This window comes from Prinia subflava, chromosome Z, assembly GCF_021018805.1.
Source record: "Prinia subflava isolate CZ2003 ecotype Zambia chromosome Z, Cam_Psub_1.2, whole genome shotgun sequence".
Taxonomy (NCBI): domain Eukaryota; kingdom Metazoa; phylum Chordata; class Aves; order Passeriformes; family Cisticolidae; genus Prinia; species Prinia subflava.
The window spans coordinates 95,808,386-95,829,979 of NC_086283.1; the positions used below are offsets into that span (position 1 = coordinate 95,808,386).

At 44.3% G+C, this 21,594-nt stretch overlaps 2 protein-coding genes across 2 annotated transcripts; both read left to right on the forward strand.

The window, feature by feature from the left end:
- The first annotated feature begins 3,498 nt into the window (after positions 1 to 3,498).
- On the forward strand, positions 3,499 to 12,364 carry CENPH (centromere protein H). Its single transcript, XM_063422392.1, has 9 exons — positions 3,499 to 4,224; positions 4,312 to 4,367; positions 5,689 to 5,749; positions 6,125 to 6,199; positions 6,911 to 6,967; positions 7,816 to 7,879; positions 8,167 to 8,218; positions 9,415 to 9,572; positions 10,821 to 12,364. The coding sequence occupies exons 1-9, from the start codon at positions 3,557 to 3,559 to the stop codon at positions 10,911 to 10,913; spliced, it is 1,284 nt and encodes a 427-aa protein (XP_063278462.1). The 5' UTR covers positions 3,499 to 3,556; the 3' UTR covers positions 10,914 to 12,364.
- A 288-nt stretch (positions 12,365 to 12,652) lies between these two features.
- Positions 12,653 to 20,022, forward strand: KGD4 (alpha-ketoglutarate dehydrogenase subunit 4). Its single transcript, XM_063423336.1, has 4 exons — positions 12,653 to 12,763; positions 13,793 to 13,856; positions 18,296 to 18,498; positions 19,745 to 20,022. Exons 1-4 carry the CDS (start codon positions 12,725 to 12,727, stop codon positions 19,760 to 19,762), a joined length of 324 nt encoding a protein of 107 aa, XP_063279406.1. The 5' UTR covers positions 12,653 to 12,724; the 3' UTR covers positions 19,763 to 20,022.
- The last annotated feature ends 1,572 nt before the right edge of the window (positions 20,023 to 21,594 follow it).

Consider the following 21,594-nt stretch of genomic DNA (forward strand, 5'->3'; position numbering starts at 1 on the left):
TGGCGGGGCAGCACCTGCGCTGCCCTTCGTGTCCTGCTCGCTGCTTGCCGTCCGTTCAGCGTGGCGGGATACAGCCCGGGGGCAGCCCGGTCTTCACCTAGCGGGTGTGTGCCCATTTCGCATTCCCCTGGGACAGCCCGTTGGTTCCCTCACTCTCCTCCCCTTCAGCCCTCTAGTGCGAAGGGGAGGAGGGTGAAGCCCCCGAGCTCCTCTTCTACAGCCCTTCGGCCAGCTGGATGCAGCACTGTTCATCACCACTGTCTGTGCCCGACCATGCAGCCAGTTCCTAACCCAGCACAGAAGTACTCCTGTCCAAGTCGTGGGCTGCCAGCTTTTCCAGGAGCGTGCTGTGGGAGACAGTGAGAATGAGTTATCTACCTCTTCATCCTGGTTGGGTGATCTACAACAGACCCCCACCAGGTTGTCAGTCTTGTTGGCCTTCCCCTGATTCTTTTGGGAGACCCAGCTTTCCTTTCAGCTTTTCTGTCCTTGCTGGCTCTTGCTTACCCCTGTGTGTGTTCTGCCTCCCTGTGTCCCTGCCTGAGCCACCTATGTCCAACCCTGCCCACCTCCGAGCCAGCCCACTGCTGTGATCCTCACTGAGACCCTTTCCAGGCTTTTGGACCTCCTGCCCGATCCCCCTCACCTCATGTCTGGTTGCCCGTCAAGCAGCATGCAACACCCCCCATCTCATGGACGTCAACAGCACTCCTTGACCTCCAGTGGTATCTTTATGTCTCCTTCCTTTCTTTCTCTCTCACTCTCTCTCTTCTCCCCAATTCCTTTCCCATTTTTCTTCCTCTTGCTCTGTCTTTTCTAGCTCTCTTTAGTAGAGTAACTCCCTTTTATTTATTTTTTTTTATTAAGAGTAAATGGTTCTGAGATACAATGTTTGTCTCGTTTGACTTAATTTCGTTTCTGACCATCTAATTTTAAAATAACTCTTTGCAGTTTCCCACAGCGGAATGTAACACTGATATTGCAGGTAACTGCTAGACTGCCATTGAAAGGGGCAGTCCGAGAGCAGCCTAATGTCACACAGAAGTGTTCTGTGATTAAGCCACTTGAATTTCAACCCTGTACTCTAAAAGTGTTCTCTAAGGAAGCATTTCTTCCTGTTTAACTAAACCAAGGCTTGACAGGATGCTCTTACCCTGGAGATAGCCGATATTCAATTCTGACTTACTGCAGGTAAACTGAGCAAAAACATTCCAGCCAATGGAATGTTGATGCAGCTGTGCATGTTGGAGCTGTGCATTTTGAGTTATGACATGGTTCAGTTCCCTCCATCCATGATCGCAGCAGCTGCCTTCTGTTTGTCACTGAAATGCCTTGATGGATGCAAGCTGGTAAGGTGTGCTTGTCAGGCCACCTCCTACTTTGTGATTCAGTGTGCCTGTGCAGCAGTTTAAAAAGCCACTCTTACAAGGTGCATGTCTCCTGCACTCCTCATGGTATTTCATCATATTCTTTTCTCTTTGTGGACCACTAGAAGGGGAGGACAGCAGTAGGGCAGTACCTTTTAAAACCTCCCACTGTGAGACAAGAGACCATAACTGTCCAAGCAAAACTAAAGACGAAGAACCCAGTGTACTTGGATTACTCTATTAGGCTTATTCAATGGATTCCCTTCCTTTCAGTTACCACTTCTGCAATGCTACACATCTTACACTGAGAGTGACATTCTCTCAGTTATATGGCAAAGAATGTAATCAATGTGAATAAGTGTGCTGCCAAGCAAAAGGTAAGAATCTTAGGGTGCAGAGGTGTGGGGGAAATGTGTGTGGTTATGTGGCGATACATGGCACACTGAGGCTGGTGGATGGAGTCTGTCACTGCAGATGGACTTAAATAAGATCAGCTTGCTTCTGAATTGAAAATCTTTATCTTGCTCAGGTGACATGGACCATCTGTGAATGGGGTTTGTGTACTAGGATGGGTCTGGCTTGATCACCAAGCCTTAAGTGAGCTGAAATAGTGAACAGGATAAACATAATCAACCTTATTTCTCTGCAGGCAGTCATGAAGAAATATGCCACTGATGGAGAATGATTTTTGCTGTTATATTTCCTTCATATATATTCATAGCTCTGTAGATATTGTTGTACATAGTTCCTAGCCAGCCCCAGTACTTCTCCCCACCTTTTCTCTACCCTGATAGGCAGAAAGGAGGCTTCTGGAGGCTGCAAGCTTAGGGTCTAAGGCCCCTATCCTGGCCTGGTTCTTCCTGAGCCAAAGCTGAAATCAACTCTTTGAGAGACATTTCAAAAACAAAGTTTAGCTCCTATGTAAGAGCAAGAGGTGGAAGAGTATTCAGAGACGGTTGAACAGGTGGGAATTACTTCATCACTTGTGCTTCTAATTGAGAATTCTTGTCAATTATGCTAATTTTCTCAACTTATAAAACTGTGTTCACCCCATGTGGGGAAGGCATTTATTCCATATCTGCCCCTGGAGGCCTCCAATAAAGACCACCCTTTATATTATCTCCTGTATAATACTGCCTCGAAAATGGGTTGTTTCATTTCTAGGTCTATAAGGCATCACCACCAACACCAAGATAACCACCATTGAGCAGTTGTACTCTCCTATTATATGGGATCTAGCTAAAAATTTTTAACTCCTATATGACCTTAAGCAGAGTGCTGCTCACTTATATACAAAGTGCCTTATTTGTATTAAACTCATTAAATCTGTTACCATTTTTTGTTTGGTTGGGTTTTCTTGGTGGGGAGGGCAGCCAGTTGCCTTCCTCCTGCGGCTGAGGCGTATCCCTGGAGCCCGTGGCCAGCGCTGGGAGCCTGGCTGAGCCCCGGGGCCAGCTCGGCTGCCGTGGCTGGTCACGCAGGGGGTGTACGGACGGGAGCACTGTCATGCGCTCTGCCAGTGTGGTGGTGCAGTGTCTGCCGGGTCACACCTGGGGGCAGAAAACAGCTGTGTGCGGCGGATGACCTGCTCAGCCTGGCGGCAGAGCTAAAAGAGGAAGTGTTGAGGATTCGAGGACGTTGGCTGATGGAGCTGTGCTCTACCCTCCCTTAGACAATTACAGAGGCTGTCCGAGGTGGTCAGACATTGGAACAACGTCTGGAACAATGCCCAGGGTTGTGCAGAGTCACCATCCCTAGGCAGGCTCAAAAAAATGTGTGAATATGCCACTTGAGGTCATGGTTTAATGGTGAACAGGACCAGTGCGCTGGGTTGACAGCGCACTAGTCTTGCTCTTAAACCCAAATAAGTCTCTGGTTCCGTGCAGCAGCTCTCCTCACTGAGCGTTCAGGTTTTGCAGTCTATTTTTAACTTCCGTTAGCAGCTTGCACCTACTGCTTCTATCTCCACGCAAACACTAGGGCAGAGGCAACGATTATTGCGCTTTACCTAGCGCTCTGGCAATGTTATTTTTTTTTTCTCCTTGCACGCACTGCACCAATGCCGCGGACGGCGCAGGCGCCGTCGCTGCCCAGGGCCGCTGAGGGCCGGGCGTCCCCGCCCCGCGGCGGCTCTGCGCAGGCGCGGGGCGCGCGGGCCCCCGGGAGCCGCGCGGTTTGAAAGGGCGGCAATGGCGGCGGCTCCGATCCTAGAGCCGGCCCCGGCTCTGATCCCGGCCCTGGCTCTGATCCCAGACCCGGCCCCGGCTCTGATCCCGGCCCTGGCTCTGATCCCAGACCCGGCCCCGGCTCTGATCCCAGACCCGGCCCCGGCTCTGATCCCAGACCCGGCCCCGGCTCCGATCCCAGACCCGGCCCCGGCCCCGACCCCAGACCCGGCCCCGGCTCCGATCCCAGACCCGGCCCCGGCTCCGACCCCAGACCCGGCCCCGGCTCCGATCCCAGACCCGGCCCCGGCTCCGACCCCAGACCCGGCCCCGGCTCCGATCCCAGACCCGGCCCCGGCTCCGACCCCAGACCCGGCCCCGGCTCCGATCCCAGACCCGGCCCCGGCTCCGATCCCAGACCCGGCCCCGGCTCCGATCCCAGACCCGGCCCCGGCTCTGATCCCAGACCCGGCCCCGGCTCTGATCCCAGACCCGGCCCCGGCCCCGACCCCAGACCCGGCCCCGGCTCCGACCCCAGACCCGGCCCCGGCTCCGATCCCAGACCCGGCCCCGGCTCTGATCCCAGACCCGGCCCCGGCCCCGACCCCAGACCCGGCCCCGGCTCTGATCCCGGCCCCGGCCCCGGCCTGGGCCCAGGGCAGCGACGACGTGGATGTCCTCACTCTGCTCCGGTTAGTGCCGACGGGACTGGGAGCAGGCCAGGGGTGGGATGAAGGGATGCGCACCCTCTGACCGTTGTCGCTTTACTCCCGCCGCAGCCTGAGGGACCGAATGAAGGAACAGCTCACGGAGTACAAAAAAGCCATTCTTGCCAGTAAGTATATCCTTCCTCGCAGTGGGAGGTTGCACTAATAAAGAAATGTGATGCATCATATATATATATACATATATATATATACACACACACACACACATATATATAGACACACACACACATATATATATACGTATATATAAACACACACACATTTATATGTATGTATATAGTTTTTGGATCTTTCCTTTAATTATTCTTCAGAAGTGCTCCTTACAATAACGATGGTTTTTTCCCCTGGCTGTGCGTTTTCACACAGAGTTTTCTAGGCAGCTTTTGGAACGTATTTGAATGTTCATAAAGATGCTATATAGTTGTTGCCCACTGTCCTTTCCTTTCTTTTCTGGGTTTGAACTTTAGACTCCCCTGACAGGTAGTGATGGTTTTCAGAAATCTGGTCACTGGGGCTGAAGTCTTGTCAAAAGTCTGCCAAAGTGTTTGGCAGCAATACTGATTTAAGGTGTTTCCATTACCTGTAGAGTCACGAGATGATTTTAGGTTGGAAGGGATGTTAAACACATCTGGTTCTAATCCCTCCACTATGCACAGTGACACTTTCTGCTAGACCGTCCTGCTCAGAGCCCGATCCAACCTGACAGCCTGATCTTGATCACTTCCAGGGATGAGCATCCACAGCTTCTCTGGGCAATCTCTCTATGAGTGCCTCACCACCCCACTGTGTATCTATCCTAAACCTACCTGCTTTCATGTACAAGCCATTCCCCCTTGCCCTGTCATTACATACCCTAGTAAAAAGTTCTTCTCCAACTCTCTCATAAGCTTCATTCAGGGACTGGAAGGTCACTGTGCAACCTTCTCCAAGCTGAGCAACCACTCTCTGAGCCTTTTTCTCATAGGAGAGGTGCTCCAGCCCTCTGATCATCTTCACTGCTCTCCTCTGGACCTGCTCTAACAGATCCATGTCCTTCTTATGTTGGGAATCCCAGGCCTGGATGCAAAACACCAGGTGGGGTCTGCCAAGAGCAGAGTAGAGGGGCAGAATCAGCTCTCTTGACCTGCTGGCCACATTTCTGATACAGTCCAGGGTACAGGCTCTTCCACTGAACTGTCCAGTGGCATATATAGACCAATGTCATGAACCAGCTCTAGCTCATCTAAAACGTGCTAAATTAAAATACTTTAAAGCCTAATTATTTCTCTGATACAGCTGATTGATAGCATAGTCTCATTTACAGTAGAAGATAATAAAGTTTGGAGGTAGAAGTAACTTGTTTGCACAAAAAAAAAGCTAATCTTTTATGCTGTATATATTGTGTTTAAAAGTCTCTTGTGCTTGTTTTAGTAATGTTCTCTTCTGCAGATCAAGAAAATTTCGTTGATCAATTGAAGATTAATGCCATTGAAAAAACAATGATCCAGAGGTATGTCACTGGATAACTTCAAAATTCTCTTCTAGTTATTCCTTCTTCATGAATTGCTGCATTAACAATCAGTACCTTGTGAACATAGGTGAAAATAACGAAAACTAAGAGAAAATGTGGGGAAGAAATGTTTTATTCATTCTCCCAACGTACTTCTGTATCTGATGTGGCTTTTAAGTTTGCAGTCCTTTATGTGATGGCTAGAATTCACTACTGTAGTTCCACATGCTAAATTACTCCTGGCCCTAATAATTTGTGGCTCACATGAAAAATTCCTACATTAGATATGTAGAAAGCAAGTTAAAATGTGACACTGTTGTAAAACTCTGTTATCTTCACACTAGGTTGTCTGTCTTATTGTTTCTTGTCTTTCAGTGCCACAGAAGATTTGGAAAGAACTATAGGGGAAGCAAAAGTCTCTTTCCAGAACAAGACCTTGGCCTTGCAAAGGTAGAATTTTCTTCACCCTTCATTTATGCATCTATGTATGCACACACACAGAGGAAAGCAGGAGGTTTCCACTCTGTGTGTCCATACATAGATGCATATATACATAGACCTGATTAAAACAGGATTTTAAAGTGATATGGCAGAATGGAGAGATTTTAAGTACCATTAAATGATGGGAATGCAAATGCATATGCTGTAGAAAACAAAAAAAAAGCCCACCAAAATCAGAAACTTACCAGTTGAAATGTAAACTCAGAAGTTCCTTTACAGTTGGGAGTGACTGTACAGATCAGTAAGTATATTTCTTGGCAGTATTTTCCAAATGCTTATGAAAATATGAAAGTTAGACATCCCATGTATTTCATGAATGTTTATTTGAATTCACACCTTTGCCCAGCTTCCTTTCTGCAGACTCTGGGATTAATGGTGTCCAAATATGTTGGTCAAGAGACAAAGGAGTTGTCACTCTCACAAATAATCATTGATACTTCTTTCCTGTCCTGCGAGTTAAGTCCTATTATTTAAGAAGTGTGATATTTAAAAGGTACTGAGTATTTTGTTTATATAATTCCAATGTGAAAGTGGACAAAAGTGGAATCCTGGAAAGCATATTTTTCTATTATTTATTTAAATCTACTTCTTTCTGTTTCCTGCTTCTTTCAGTTTCTTATGAGTTCTCATCAGTCATATGTTATTTCTTACAATATGCAGGATCCAAATTATGGATGCCCTGAGAAACAAATTGGAACAAGATGATGAGGATTCACGGTAAGGTGTTCTTGGGGGTCAGATGTCTAGAGAGAAATGGACTTTGCAGAGTTTATTGTGACATATTTCTAGATTAGTTCATTTTATCTCTTGTGGAAGCAAGCTTCCTTTTTCTAGATTTGACAGAATGATATGCTGTCTACCTTCTGGCTAGAATCAGCATTATCAGACCTCATATGCCCATGGTAGATTTACAGCTGGGCTCTGAACTTACTCAGCTTTGATTACAGAGATCACAACTCTTGATTCACTAATGAGAACTGCTTGTAGCCAAGAGAGCTTTCTGGTTTTGGTGCCTGAATTATCTGCATTTATAATATCTGAGCACATATTACAGGCTTGTAACAGGGCCTTGCCTCTGTTTTGCTGCCTTTATTAATTAACTGTGTAAGAGCAAAATGTCTTTGAAAAAGAACTTAAAGGTTAAACATTTAAAAGTAGCTTTTCATTTCCCATTCATTATTAACAGGTGGATGCATATGAAGTGTAATATGAGAAATTTAATTTCTGTCAGAAATACGGCTAAGAGATTGCATCTCCATGATTTAGGAGCTTCACAGCCATTTCCAGATGGCTGGACTTTCTTGATGCCAAACTCTGTGATTTAAAATGTTGAACAAACTTAAATGAAATCTTAGGCAAACTGAGAGGGAAGTAAAGGAACTCTTTGGCCTCTACAATGATACTGAGTGTATTAACTGTAAAAAGAAGTGTGCAGACACCTAATACTATTTTGCTGCTAGGACACGTGAGAAATCCTTTCTTTAAACTAAACAAAGTTGATTCAAACATTTACGATATTGACATATATTAGTGGTCCTAAGGTATGCAACTGTTTCCTTTCTTAGTCTGATCCTGGAAACAGTGAACCGCATAGGATTGCTCAGCCGGACAATAATTGAGTATCAGCGGGTAAGTGACAATTGCAGCTTCTGCTACTGTTGTGCAGGTCAACCAACCTCAGCATGGACAGGAGGGCACTTTGAAAGCAACAGGACTGCACAAGTCATTTGAAGCCAAATATGTGGTGACATGGGTGCAGTTCATACTGCTGTCAAAATTGTTGAGAGGATTACTTAAAGTGAGCATGTAAGCAAGTCTGTTTAAGAGTTGCCCTTAGCTGTTTTTGTGGATTGAATTAGCATCTTTCAATATTTTTGAAGACAAAAGTCTGGAAAATACTTTTTTTTTCCTTTCAGCAAGCACATGAGAAGGAACAGAAGATGACTGACATTAAAAGGAAAAGACTCTGTAAGTGTGTTATTTGTATTGACTTTGGTTTGTATTTTAATGTAGAGTTCATATTTTGAGGTAGTACATGTAGTTCATATTTTGAGGTAGTTCTTGTAGCAATATTACTTTACATGGGAATTAACAAAACCCTACACAGTTATAAAACTGGTTAAAAGAGTAGAAACTACTGTAGAGATGAGCTGATGTATTCCCTACTTGAACATGAGACTTACACATTAGACTGAGAAATGCAAGACAACACTCAAAAACAATGTGGCAGCATTTTATTGTTTCGTCTAAACTCCTCAGAAAGTTACACATTGCTTAGTCATTTAAATCAGCACTACAGCATCTAGAAGATACTTGTCATACTGCACATTTATGAGGTGTTTACAGAGGGGATTTACTTAAAAATAAGCATATATATATATTGGTATTCAGTAGTCTTGTTAGAGTGGGTCAGATTTAGATGTGATGTCAGTATTCAGAACTTCATGTTGTAAATGTCTTCTTTGAATGCTCTTTCTTTCATGACCAGGTTTGCAAACAATTTTAACAGCTACTGTTTGATTTACATATAGGGAGTTGTGTGTATGTTGAGAGTAATGAACAAACAGAATGAAATAACTGTTTGCATGTGAAAAAGGAATATATTTGATATCTTTGCAAATGAAGGAAGGAATGCTCTGCTAGCATTCTTTCAACATATGAACTGCTCCTAAACACTTTTAATCAGTCTAGTTTCTAGCCTGGTTTCCTATAAAAATAATAATAGTCACTGGTCATGTCCATACATTCTTTGTATGACTTTGGAATTTAGTTTCAATGAAATCTGAAAAAGGAGTAAGGGTCTTTAAGAGGTATAAAAAAGACCTGTAAAAGTTGTGGCACTCAGGATATAAGACAGGATATAGGACAGAGATGCAAATTAATCCCTGTGTGAGAGAAAGGTAGGCAGCATACAATGTACTTTCTATTTTGCTGTTGACAAGGGCACCAATTGATATAGTTTGATATTAGATACACAACATCTGTTGCTTCTTTCATAAAAGAAATATCTTGAGGTATATTGGAGGGAAGGAGTGGAGTATGAAATTAGGGTTATTGCAGTGGAAGGTACAGTGGAAGTTTAGGTGACTGTGAGGAAAAATAATATCTTCAGTTGTATTGTTTACCTAACTACTTAATTCTTAATTTTCCTAATAATGTAACAGCTTTAAAAAGAGAAGGACAGAAATTACAGCAAATGCAGACCACGATGAAAAGGCAAAAGGAGAAACAAGCAAGTGTGAATGTCACTGAAAAAGAGAACAGGCTTAATAAATTGGAACGAGAAAGACAGATGACTACAATAATTCAAAACGTGCTCCAGGTAATATTGTGTGGCTTTTAGAACCAAGTTTACAATTTTCCATTATATTCAAGATAATATACTGTATGGCAAATATAACTTAACTACACAAAACTCTGTTTTCCAAACAGTGGTAATGGGAGAACTGTGTATAGAAGGAAGACTTCTATTGCTTTAAAGGCTAAGAGCATGAAATTGTCACAAGCATCTTTGCATTAATTTTTGCAGGGTTTAGAGACAGTCTATCAATCTTTGTTTCCTTAAAGGCACAAAAATAATGCATCCTTCTTGAAGAATGTCTGTCACAGTAATGGCTGTATTTCCTTCTACTCTGAGTCACCTCTGCACCCTACCCAATCAGTTTCTCCATCTCATGGTTCGAAAAAGTAAATAGGGGTTAATCCCACGTTACCAGTGCGTTTCCATTCGCCCCTTCTGACCAGATGCCTTCTCTGTGTCACGCCCCACAGCCCTGTGAAACCTTGGCCTGCAGTCGTGCCTGTCTCCAAATCCCTTCAGCAGTGTGGCCTTTGGCATTTTGGTTATCCACGTCTCAGGGGCTGCTAACAACTGCTCTGCTTACCTGCAGCCAACTGTCAGGTCACCTGGAGTGTGGAGTCAGGCAAAGTGAGGGGGAAAACCTCATGGTTGGGTTAATGTGGAGGGGGTCTCAGGCTGTACAGGAATGTTGAGGACTAGAAGAGCGTTCTGACTTTTTGCTCTGCATGCTGATGCTGCTACTATTTTGTATTGATAATGTTGTTACATCTCAAATTGAGTACAAGAAATTCAACGTTTTACTGGGATTTAGATTAGAGTCTAAAGCTATCTCCTAGTATTGTATTCCTGAAATTTTCTGAGCCCTAAGTAGAGCAAATCCTCTTCAGTTAAATTTAAATTTCTGGTTTTAGTCCAGAATGGCGGGGTGAGAATGTTAACTCTGTTATTGTGTGTTTGAGGCAAACTTTATTTCATATTGTTAAAAATGTTCTCTAGGTTTCTGTGTTTAAAACAGAGGTAGTATATGCAAGCCCATCTAGGAAATCAAAAAGCATGGATTTGGGGTGTTTTTTGCCCATGTATCAACAATAGGATCTAAACCAATACTTCCCTTTCTCCTTTTTTGCTCCATCCTGCCTACTTCAAACACTTGTGAGTTTCAGGGACTTTCAAATTAAAAATTAAAAAGCAGACTTCCTTTGAGATACTTTACTACAAATTGTCCTTTGCAAGGGCTTGTTTTAACTTGTAAATCTTTCTCATTTATAGAACATCATAATTGGAAGCAGAGTTAACTGGGCCGAAGATCCATCTTTAAAGGAAATTGTTCTACAGCTTGAAAAAAATGTCTATCTTCAGTAAGTCAGGAGATGGATATATTGGTGTTTATTTTATTCAGTGTGTGCATTTCAACTAAACCTGATAGATTATATGCATCTCAAAAGTATACTTCAAGAATTCTAAAATTTGATCTTTCTGAAAGATGTTGTTCTCTTTAGAAAATTAGAATGTGTGCAAGCAATTCTTTTCAACGGATTTATCTTCTGGTAGACAACAAACATTTGAACAGGTAGGAGAGCTGATTAAATGAAACTACCTGAAGACTCACGTCTCAAGCTGTGCTGTCTCAAGTGCCTCTGAAAGGCAACAATAAGACAAGACAGGTTTCAAGGTTTCATGTAGAAGTGGAGTTAAACTGAGGCTTTGCTGTGTACCCCTTTCCTGAGAGTCAGCAGGCTCTGGAGCTCAAGCAGGATGCACAACCCTCCTGTCCTAGTCGAAAGTTCAGTCTGGAAGATTTATTAGCAAGTCTTGAGTTGGGATTATTTTTGGTTTTAATTACGTATAATTTTATGTTTTATGTATTATTGTATGGATTATGTATAATTTTAAACACCAGAAATTTTATGCTTGTTAGCAGTGTCTCGTCTGCAGAGGTGACTGCATACTGTCGACTGTGCAGCTAAGCAGTGTTTTAATTACATGTTTTTACTAGCATTTGCGCCTTTTTTAGTCGGTGCTGTTTGTTGGAAATAAATGTTTGAAAGTGTGAAAAAGGCATATTGTGTGTGTGGCTCTATGCAGATATTTACTATATGTAATATGCTAGGTAGAAAAGTTATGCAATATTAACATTTTAAATAATATAGTAAATGTAGTTTTTAACATTGAATCTAAGTAAGAATTGTGTGTAAGGTATTGTCCTTAGCTCAAGAGCAAAGAGAAGATAACCCAGAGGTTTCTACACAGAGAGAACAATTACAACAAGCCAGACTAAAACCCCCTCTTGGATGTTTCAGAGGGAAAGATGCAGATCTCCTTGAAACCACCCTGACCAATCCAGACCATGCATATCTCCTTGAATCCACAAAGCTACCTGGTTAAGCCAGACTCCAGGACGCCAGGGGTTTTGCAAAAGGCTCGTGGCAAACGGGCTTTTCTTAGATAAAGTATGCATAACCATTAAAGTTGGTCCTCAAAAATAGAGAGGCATCTCCCTAACGGGGCCCTTCTTCACAGCCTTTGTCTGGGGGGGAGGGGGGACGTAGTCCCGGGCTACCTTTCTTTGCTCTTATTGCCTCATTATTTGTCCTGTCTCTGAAAACTTTTTAAACTTTTATTATTGTATTATATTTTTTGTAACCAATTTTTATTCTTTATTAAATTTTCATAAATTTCAAGAAGCGAGTTATTGGCATTTATCACAGGGAGTCCCTTGTTATCTAGGTGTATGACTTGTAACTTGGTGAGTGATCACTAGCTGGGGTTTTTTTAGGTGGGTGCCTTGAATTAATAATAAAAATAAAACCTGATTTTCCTGAGAATGTGTCATTTGGTGTAGATGATTTTTTAACTCATGACGAAGCGCTTCGCTAGGCAGGCCAGGCCGCAGCTCCGGGCCCCGCCCACGGGCAGGCGGGCCCCGCCCACGGGCAGGCGGGCCCCGCCCACGGGCAGGCGGGCCCCGCCCACGGGCAGGCGGGCCCCGCCCACGGGCAGGCGGGCCCCGCCCACGGGCAGGCGGGCCCCGCCCACGGGCAGGCGGGCCCCGCCCACGGGCAGGCGGGCCCCGCCCACGGGCAGGCGGGCCCCGCCCACGGGCAGGCGGGCCCCGCCCACTCGAGCGTCCGTGGCTGTGGGCGGGGCCCGCGCTGCCCCTCAGGCTCGTCACCATGGGCAGCAAGATGGCGGCTGCCAGCAGGGCGGTGCAGGTAAGGGCGTCCCCGGAACGGCGGGGTCTGAGACAGCCGGAGCCCTGCTTCGGGCGGCGGGGCTGCCTTCTCCCGCTGCCGCCGCTGAGCAGCAGGTCTGAGGCGGCCGCGGCTTGAGGGCACGCCGCTAGGGCGGCCGGTGTCCTTGGGGAGAGCCGTGCAGTGGTGCGCACACGGTGTCGCAGGTGCCTGGTGCTGTGATAGCGGCGGGTGCGGAGCTGGGTGGTTGCTCCTTCCCAAGATGGGCCTTTCCAAGGTGAAAGTGTTTTGTACAGGCAGAGCAAAGGTCGCGATTCCGAGTGCTAAAGCGCTGTGGAATCACGCCGGGGTTTGGATTGGAAGGGACCTTAAAGGTCACCTAGTTACAACACCCCCCGCCGTGGGCACGGACACCTTCATTAGACCAGGTTGCTAAAAGCCCCGTCCAAACCTGCACTTAGGCACTTCCAGGGTTGGGATAGCCACAGATGCTCTGGGCAACTTGTGCCAGTGCTTCACTACCTTCGAAATAAGGAATTTCTTCCTAATCTTTCTAATCCAAACCTGTCCTCTGTGAGCTGTAAGGTTTCCCCTGAGCCTTCTTCAGGCTGAACAAGTCCAGCTCTCTCAGCCTGTCCTCACAGGAGAGGTACTTCAGCCGTCTGATCACCTTAATGGCCCTGCTCTGAACTCACTCCAGCACGTCCGTGGGTTTTTTTGCTTTGGGGACCCCAGAGCTGGATGTAGCATGCGGGGTGGATTCTCAGCAGAGCAGATTGCATTGTGATTGTATTCATGCAATGGCAGTGGCTGTTTCTGCACACACACTGATGAGACAGGAAAACAAAGCCTGTACCTGATCTGGACATCAGGGTGCAGGACTGCTTTTTAAAGTAAAATTCCTCCTGGGGTAAACTGAGAATTTCGAGAAGTAGTAAGTGCATCAGAGTAGTGGTGAACAGAGCGGCTGTTGATTGACACATTGTACATGCCATTTTATTATTTAGGGTAACCTGTGTCTGTTTCTCTCCCTACCTGGTCTCCTTCTAGGCAGTCAAGCCACATACTCCATTAATAAAGTTCCCAGACAGAAAAAGTGGTCCCAGACCTAAAAGTAAGTATTTTGGGTATGCATACAGCTTGCGCCACATTTCTTTACGTGGACTGTTTTGTTTAAGAACCAGGATCCAGTTTCTTGCTTTCAGCTGTACAACTAAAATGAGTTGGAGCAGGGTTTTCGAAACATGCTTGAGTTAGTTTGAAGGCAGCTCCTGAACTTTCTTCACAACTTCTTTTCTTTACAACTGTGTATAGACACATAGTGCATGCACATCTTTGTGAATCTTTCTTGAGAAAAAAATAAAGATTTCCAGTATTTTTTCTACTTTAAATAAAGTCACGTTTTCTCAAGTACCAATATTTACTGAAATGACTGTGCCCAAGTCAGTTTGAAGCAGCTTTAGTTATTCAGTGATATTTGCATAAATGATGTTGCATTTTCCTCATTTTTTCTTAGTTGAGTGTTTCTTAGTTTCTGCTCTGTTTTCAAAACATAATTATAGCTAGGAGATCCAGCCCTCTGTACAATTTAAGAAGTATTTTCTAATTAACACTGAGGAAAAAAATTATTTCATTGCAATCTTTGATATTAACTTTTATACTTGTGTTGATATTTATCATATTCCCAATATTGTTATATTTAAACAACAGATTTATATTAGCATTATGTTGCTATAGAAGTCCTTTTGGATCAAAAAGCATCTGAAAGAAAAGTAGTTGTCTTTAAAAGTTGTGTTATGTTATTCTTTTCAAATTATACTGTGCCTAGTTATTTGGCACAGCATCATCAAGCCTGCAGTTTAGCTTTAAGTTTAGTTTTACATTTGAAACTCCACAGTGCATATAAATGCCTCTTATGGCTTACCTGTGAACTCCTCAGGAACTATTTTCTGCTCTAACTTTCAGGCAAAAATCTGTACATTTTGCACACTTCAGCTAAATGCACCACCTCTCACGCCAGTGAACTACTTTCTCAAAAGCTTGAAAATGTGTTTCTGACCTCTTGTTTATCTTTGTGTCAGAAGATTCTTGTGACTGTATCTTTAAGTACATTAGACTTTTCTACCTTCATCAGGATCTGCCATCTTGTTAGTAAACTGTAACCTACTTTGTCTTGCGTGAATGCTGTAGCAAAAACTGCATCTAATTGTACCAGATTGTTGCTCCTGTGCCGCTAAATGGCTCCTCAGAGCAACTCCTCAGGCTGGATGTGAAAAGCCAGCCAAATTCTAGTGGCCTATTACTGCTGCAACGTTATGGTCTCAAACAGGGAAGGGAGAGGTGTAGCAGAGATTGTTATAGAACTAAAGCAGCAAGATTTCTGATTACTGCTCTTCTGATGTTTTTAATTGGCTAATGAGTCTACTGCAACTACACTTCAGACTAAAACATACAGTAGAGGAAAATCCTTGACAGATCTCTAGACCTTTTTGTGGTAGATGAAACAAACTTGGAGAAACTGCCTTTTTTTTGGTTTTGGGGTTTTTTTTGGTTTTTTGTGGGGTTTTTTGTTTTTTGCTTTTTGTTTTGTTTTGTTTTTTGGGGTTTTTTTTGTATATAAGGTGTATTCTTTCTTGAAACAAAAACACTTTGCCCCCTGTTCACAATATGCTGCTTCTAATGGACTCACTTCTGCCTTGCTCTGTTTGGGATCTTCCATTATTTCTGAACCGCCTTGGGACTTTCAGACCCAGTTTTATGACTGACAGCTTCTGAATATGCCTCTCAATGTTCGCTTGGTCACAGTGCTGCAGGTGTTTGATTGTTTGTCCCAATCCTGCAACTGTATCAGACTCATTAAATCTAAAACTGGCTCCCTCTCCTTTGTGGTCACTGGTCTTGCTGGAGCCAGGAGAGACAAAGGCAGGCAAAACTGTAGTGTTGTAGCTGCTCATATGCTTTGGTTCATGCAGTTTTCATGCTGCTTATTTTATAGTTATATAGAGCCTCTGTCCACCTGTTAGATGTTGCACTTGTCTTGCTCATTTTTCTGGAGCACTGGGAAGGAGTTCTGTGGAAGCATTCTGCTTTGTCAGGTGGTTTACCCTCATATATCACAGAATGATAGAATCACTAGTTTGGAAGAGACCTTCAAGATCATGGAGTCTAATCCATGCCCTAACACCTCAACTGAACCAAGGCACTGAGTGCCACATCCAGTCTTTTTTTAAACAGATTCAGGGGTGGCGACTCCACCACCTCCCCAGGCAGATAATTCCAGTACTTTATCAGTCTTTCGGTAAAAAACTTTTTCCTAATATTCAATCTATATTTCCCTTGGCACAGCTTAAGACTATGTCCTCTCATTCTGTCAGTTGCTGCCAGAAGAAAGAGACCAAGCCCCACCTGACTACAACCACCTTTCAGGCAGTTGTAGAGAGTGATAAGGTCACCTCTGAGTCTCCTTTTCTCCAGGCTAAACATCCCCAGCTCCCTCAGCCGTTCCTCACAGGGTTTGTGTTCCAAGCCCCTCTCCAGCCTTGCTGCCTCCTCTGGACACGCTCAAGAATCTGCACGTCCTTCCTAAACTGAGGGGACACAGCTGGACACAGCACTCAGTGTCCTTCCTAAACTGAGGGGACACAGCTGGACACAGCACTCAATGTCCTTCCTAAACTGAGGGACACAGCTGGACACAGCACTCAATGTCCTTCCTAAACTGAGGGGACACAGCTGGACACAGCACTCGAGGTGTGGCCTCACCGGCATGGAGTACAAAGGAAGAATGACTTCCCTGCTCCTGCTGGCCACACCATTCCTGATCCAGGCCAGGAGCCATTGGCCTTCCTGGCCCCCAGGGCACACTGCTGGCTCATGTTCAGCTACTGTCACAGCACCCCCAGGTCCCTTTCTGCCTGGCCACTGTCCAGCCACACTATCCCCAGTATATAACATTGCAGGGGGTTATTTTGGCCAAAATGCAGGACTCAGCACTTGGACTTACTAAACTTCATCTTACTGGACTCTGCCCATCCATCCAACCATTCCAGGTCTCTCTGCAGAGCCCTCCTCCCTTCCAACAGTTCAACACACCCTCCCAGCTTAGTGTCATCTGTAAATTTACTGATGAAAGACTCAATCCCCTCATCCATAACCAATAAAAATATTGAACAGAGTTGGCCTCAGCACAGACCCCTGAGGAACGCCCCTGGTGCCTGGCTGCCAGCTGGGTGCAGAACCTTCCCCACCACTCTCTGTGCCTGGCCATGCAGCCAGTTCCTGACCCAGCACAGAGTGCTCCTGTCCAAGCCATGGGCTGCCAGCTTTTCCAGGAGTGTGCTGAGGGAGACAGTGTCAAAGGCCTTGCTGAAGTCCAAATAGAAAAAACATCCACAGCCTTTCCTGCATCCACCAGGGTCAGCTGGTCATAAAAGCTGACCAGGCTGGTCAAGCACAATCAACCCCTCCTAAACCCGTGCTGGCTGGGGCTGATACCCTGGCCATCCTGTAAGTGCTGTGTGGTGGCACTCAGTATAAACTGGTCCATCACCTTACTGGGTAATGAGGTCAGGCTAACTGGTCTATAATTACCAGGATCCTTTTTCCCACCCTTTTTGTAAATGGTGTTACACTGGCCAGCTTCCAGTCCTCTGGAACCTCACCAGTGAGCCAGGACTGTTGGTAAATGATGGAGAGTGGCTTTGCAAGCTCATCTGCCAGCTCCCTCATCACCCTGGGGTGGATCCCATCCCATATGGGACTGAGTGCTGAAATGAACATATTGCTGTCATCCCTGCCCTGCCTGGTGGGGAAATTGCATATTTCCATTGTAAAATCAGCCATGGTGGGACAGACCTAAGGTTCAGAATGCTGACTGTGACAACACTGCCCTTTTGTCATCTCTGCTATCTGCACAATCAAGGCAACTTCTCTATTGTGAATTCCTGAAGCTTAGCTGCTGATCCTCACTGGTGAAGAACTCCATGCATTTCTCGGTCATTCCTTGGTCTTTGCATTTCATTAACATGGACTGCTGATGCCTGATACTTGGTGGTCATTCCATCATTAACAAAATGTGATAGGATGCCATTTTGTAGTATTAAAAATGGGTAGCACAATGCATTGCATGGTGTGGTTGTGAGCTTTAGCCTTGAGATTCTTTTCACTCGTCTGTCTTTTCAGCTGCAGTAAATGAAAAGCATCATCTCAGTTATCTTTCTACATAATTGCCCATGCGCAAACATTTACATAACTTTATGCTTTTTCTTCAGGTACAGCATCTCAGTAAAAAAGCCACTGTTAGGGTATATGCTGATCTATCTTCTGTTTCCACATCAGCAGTTCTGCCATTCAAACTAGTGCCAGAATTTTTAGATTCTGCACTTGATACATATAACAGCAATAAAAGCAGGTTGTAAAAGTAGATTAACTTAACTCTTTTAGTTATTTGTTATAATGAACAAGATTTTCAAACAATGGTAAATTTTATTGCCTGCTTATTAATTTTGCAGTCTAGTAATATTTCTGTAAATGGTTTTGAAATCTGGTTTTCAGTACAGGAATCTCTACAAGCAAGTATGCCATCTCTCCTTGCTTCCAAAGCACAGGAATCTGTAGGAGGCATATCACCGGCCTTTCAAAATATTTCACCTGCTAGTAGAGTACAAGTTACACCAGACACTTCTGAATTAACAAGAACCTTACCTCAGAAATACAGAAGGAAACTAATGTCAGATGAAGAGATTGAATTTATTCAAGTAAGTTTTTTTTTTCTTTAGCTTATTTCTACATCTTCTGGTGTGGTATTACATAGTGATTATTTTTAAGACTGTGCCCTGGGCTTTCGTGGTTTTTGTACGCAATATTCAGTGTACCAATTCTTGGTACAGAAGGTACCCAACTCTCACTGTATAGCAGCTTGTGGTACCACTGAGTAGAGAGATTTGGACTTAGAACAGATGTGCAGGTAAGCTGGTGATAGTCACATCCTGCATTGACTGCCACCACTGCCTGTTTTATTACAGCTGTTTAATGTGTAATTCAACTGTGCTGGGCAGGAGCACAGAAGTCTGTTCTTAGACCAGGAAAGGCTATTACCAGGTGATCGAAGTCCAAAATATTTCTCAAACCAGTTTTATAAGTTATTTATTAGTAAATTAACTCTTGTATTTCTAGTAGTGGAAACATGATATTAAACTTAAGTATTTTCTGCAATACTTGTAAATATGACATTGTACATGAAAGACACGAAAAACCTGCTTCTGTTCTGTAACAATTCTCAATTGCAAAAACTGATGATTCAAAGGGAGGATGCACAAAATGTGAGGGATCTGTGAGGTGATTGTGAGTTTAAAATGAAGAGATGCTTGCAAAGCTTTGTTAAATGGTAAGGACATGTATAGCATAACCATGTTAGTAGAGGAAATCAATTTTCCTTCATGTATGCAAGTAAGCTCAACCTACATAGTAGAAATAAAACCAGTTATTTCCAACAGTAATACACTTCTTGACTTTTTGCAGAAAGTTGTTTAACAGTAAGGTAAGTTGTGAAATAATTTTGTTGGGAAAATAATGGACTGAATACCTTTCTGATTTCTCATTAAGATTGTAATGACTCCACTTGGCTTTGTTTTTACTTTGCACTTTGGAATGTAGGCAGTGAAAGTTATTTTAAAACTTGTGTCTGTTAGCATTCTGTTTGCCAGACATTTTTAAGGTTAAGAGTCAGGTTTCTTCAGAGAAAGAGACATGGAAGCAGCTGTAACTGTAGGTAGCATGTGTTGATTTTTTTGTATTTGCTTTTGAAAAAATGTAGCCATGATTGGTAGATGCTGATATTTGACACTCTATGCATTTCTTAAATAAGTAGAAAACTCAATATTTAAACCAGAAATTAAAGCTAGAACTATGTCTGTTAGTCAATAACAGTGCAAAAGAGAATTTGATCTCAGTTTTATGTTCTATTTAGTGGAATATATTTAACTGTTTGCTTTTCTTTTTCAGCGTGGAGGTCCAGAATAAATGGGGAAGATAGTTTATTGGCCAGTGCTGAAGAATTAGGTATTATATTCACAATAAAGGTGTTTCCTTAATATTAAGAATTATTGTATACTAATAGCTTTTATAAAATCCCATATGAGGGGTGAGAAGATTGACACAACACACAAGACACTGATTTGTGACTGAAAAGGAATTTATGTTTATGGCTAATAGCAATTGAATATATATGATGTCTGCACCATTAAAATATTTTTCTAATTAGCCATTTGAAAAGTTAACAATCTAACAGTCATTTTATTTTTCCACTGGTTGAGATCACAAAATCACAGAATGGGTCAGGTTGGAAGGAACCACAGTGGGTCATCTATTCTGACCTTCCTGCTCAAGCAGGGTTATCCCAGAGCACACGGCACAGGACTGTGTCCAGATGGTGTTTGAGTATTTCCAGTGAGGGAGACTCCACACCCTCTCTGGGCAATCTGTTCCAGTGCCTGGTCACCTGCACAGTAAAGGATTCTTTCTCATGTCCAGGTAGAACTTCCTGGGCATCAATATCTGCCCATTGCCTGTTTTCTATTGCTCAGCACCACCAAGAAGAGCCTGGTCCATCTTCTTGGCAATTTCCCTTCAAGTACTGATGTTGATAAGGTCCCCTCTCAGTTCTATCTCCTCAGGCTGAATAGCCCCAGCTCCCCCTGCCTTCCATCATATGAGAGATGCACCAGACCCATCATAAAATTTGTTGCCCTCCACTGAACCCACTCCAGGAGCTCCGTGTCTCTCTTGTCCTGAGGAGCCCAGAACTGGACACAGCACTGCACGTGAGGCCTCACCAGGACTGAGGAGAGAGGCAGCATCACCTCCCTCCCCCTGCTGTCACAGCTCTTCCTAATGTCCCCAGGATCCCACGGGATTTCTTGGCCCCCAGGACACGCTGCTGGCTCATGGACAGCTTGCTGTCCACCAGGACCCCCAGGTCCTTCTCCTCAGAGCTGCTCCCCAGCAGGTCAGTCCCAGGCTGTGCTGGTGCCTGGGTTGTTCCTCCCCAGGGGCAGGACCGTGCCCTTCCCTTTGCTGAATTTCAGATGGTTCTTCTCTGTCCCTCTCTCCAACCTGCCGAGGTCCTTCTGAAGGGCAGCACAGCACTCTGGGGTATCAACCACACCTGCCAGCTTTGTGTCCTCTGAATTTGCTGAGCAGGCCCCTTCATCCAAGTCATGGCTGAATCAGTTAAACAGGGCAGCACTGAACCTTTGGGACACTGCCAGTGACAGGCCTCAGCTGTGCCACTGATTGTGACCCTCTGGGATCTGTTGTTCAGCCAGTTCTCGATCCACCTCACTGTGCCCTCATCCAGCCCACAAGCCTGAGTTTGTCTGTGAGGATGATGTGAGAGACAGTGTTGAAATTCCTACTGACATCAAGTAGACAATATCCACTGCTCCCCCCTTACCCATCCACATAGTTGTTTCCTTGTAGAGGGTGATCAGGCTGGTCAGGCAAGACTTACCTTTAGTGAAGCCATGCTACTGTTTCTGGTCACCTTCTTGTCACCCACATAGATAGAGATGGCCTCCAGTATGAGGCATGCCACCACTTTTCCAGGGATCGAGGTAAGACTGACTCACCTGGGTGTCTCACTGGGAATGATTTTACAGGCAGGAAACAGACACTGAAGTGCTCTCAAAGATGATGGCTGTTCTTCACAGTTACATGCCTTCATTAATCTTACAGATTAATTTTTTATATAACAGCAAAGCTTGAGTATGTAAGGAAATTAATTTCTCAAGTGACCATTTCTCCAGTATTTACCTCTGATGGCTATTGAAGGGTAGTATGACTTTTCTATAAAG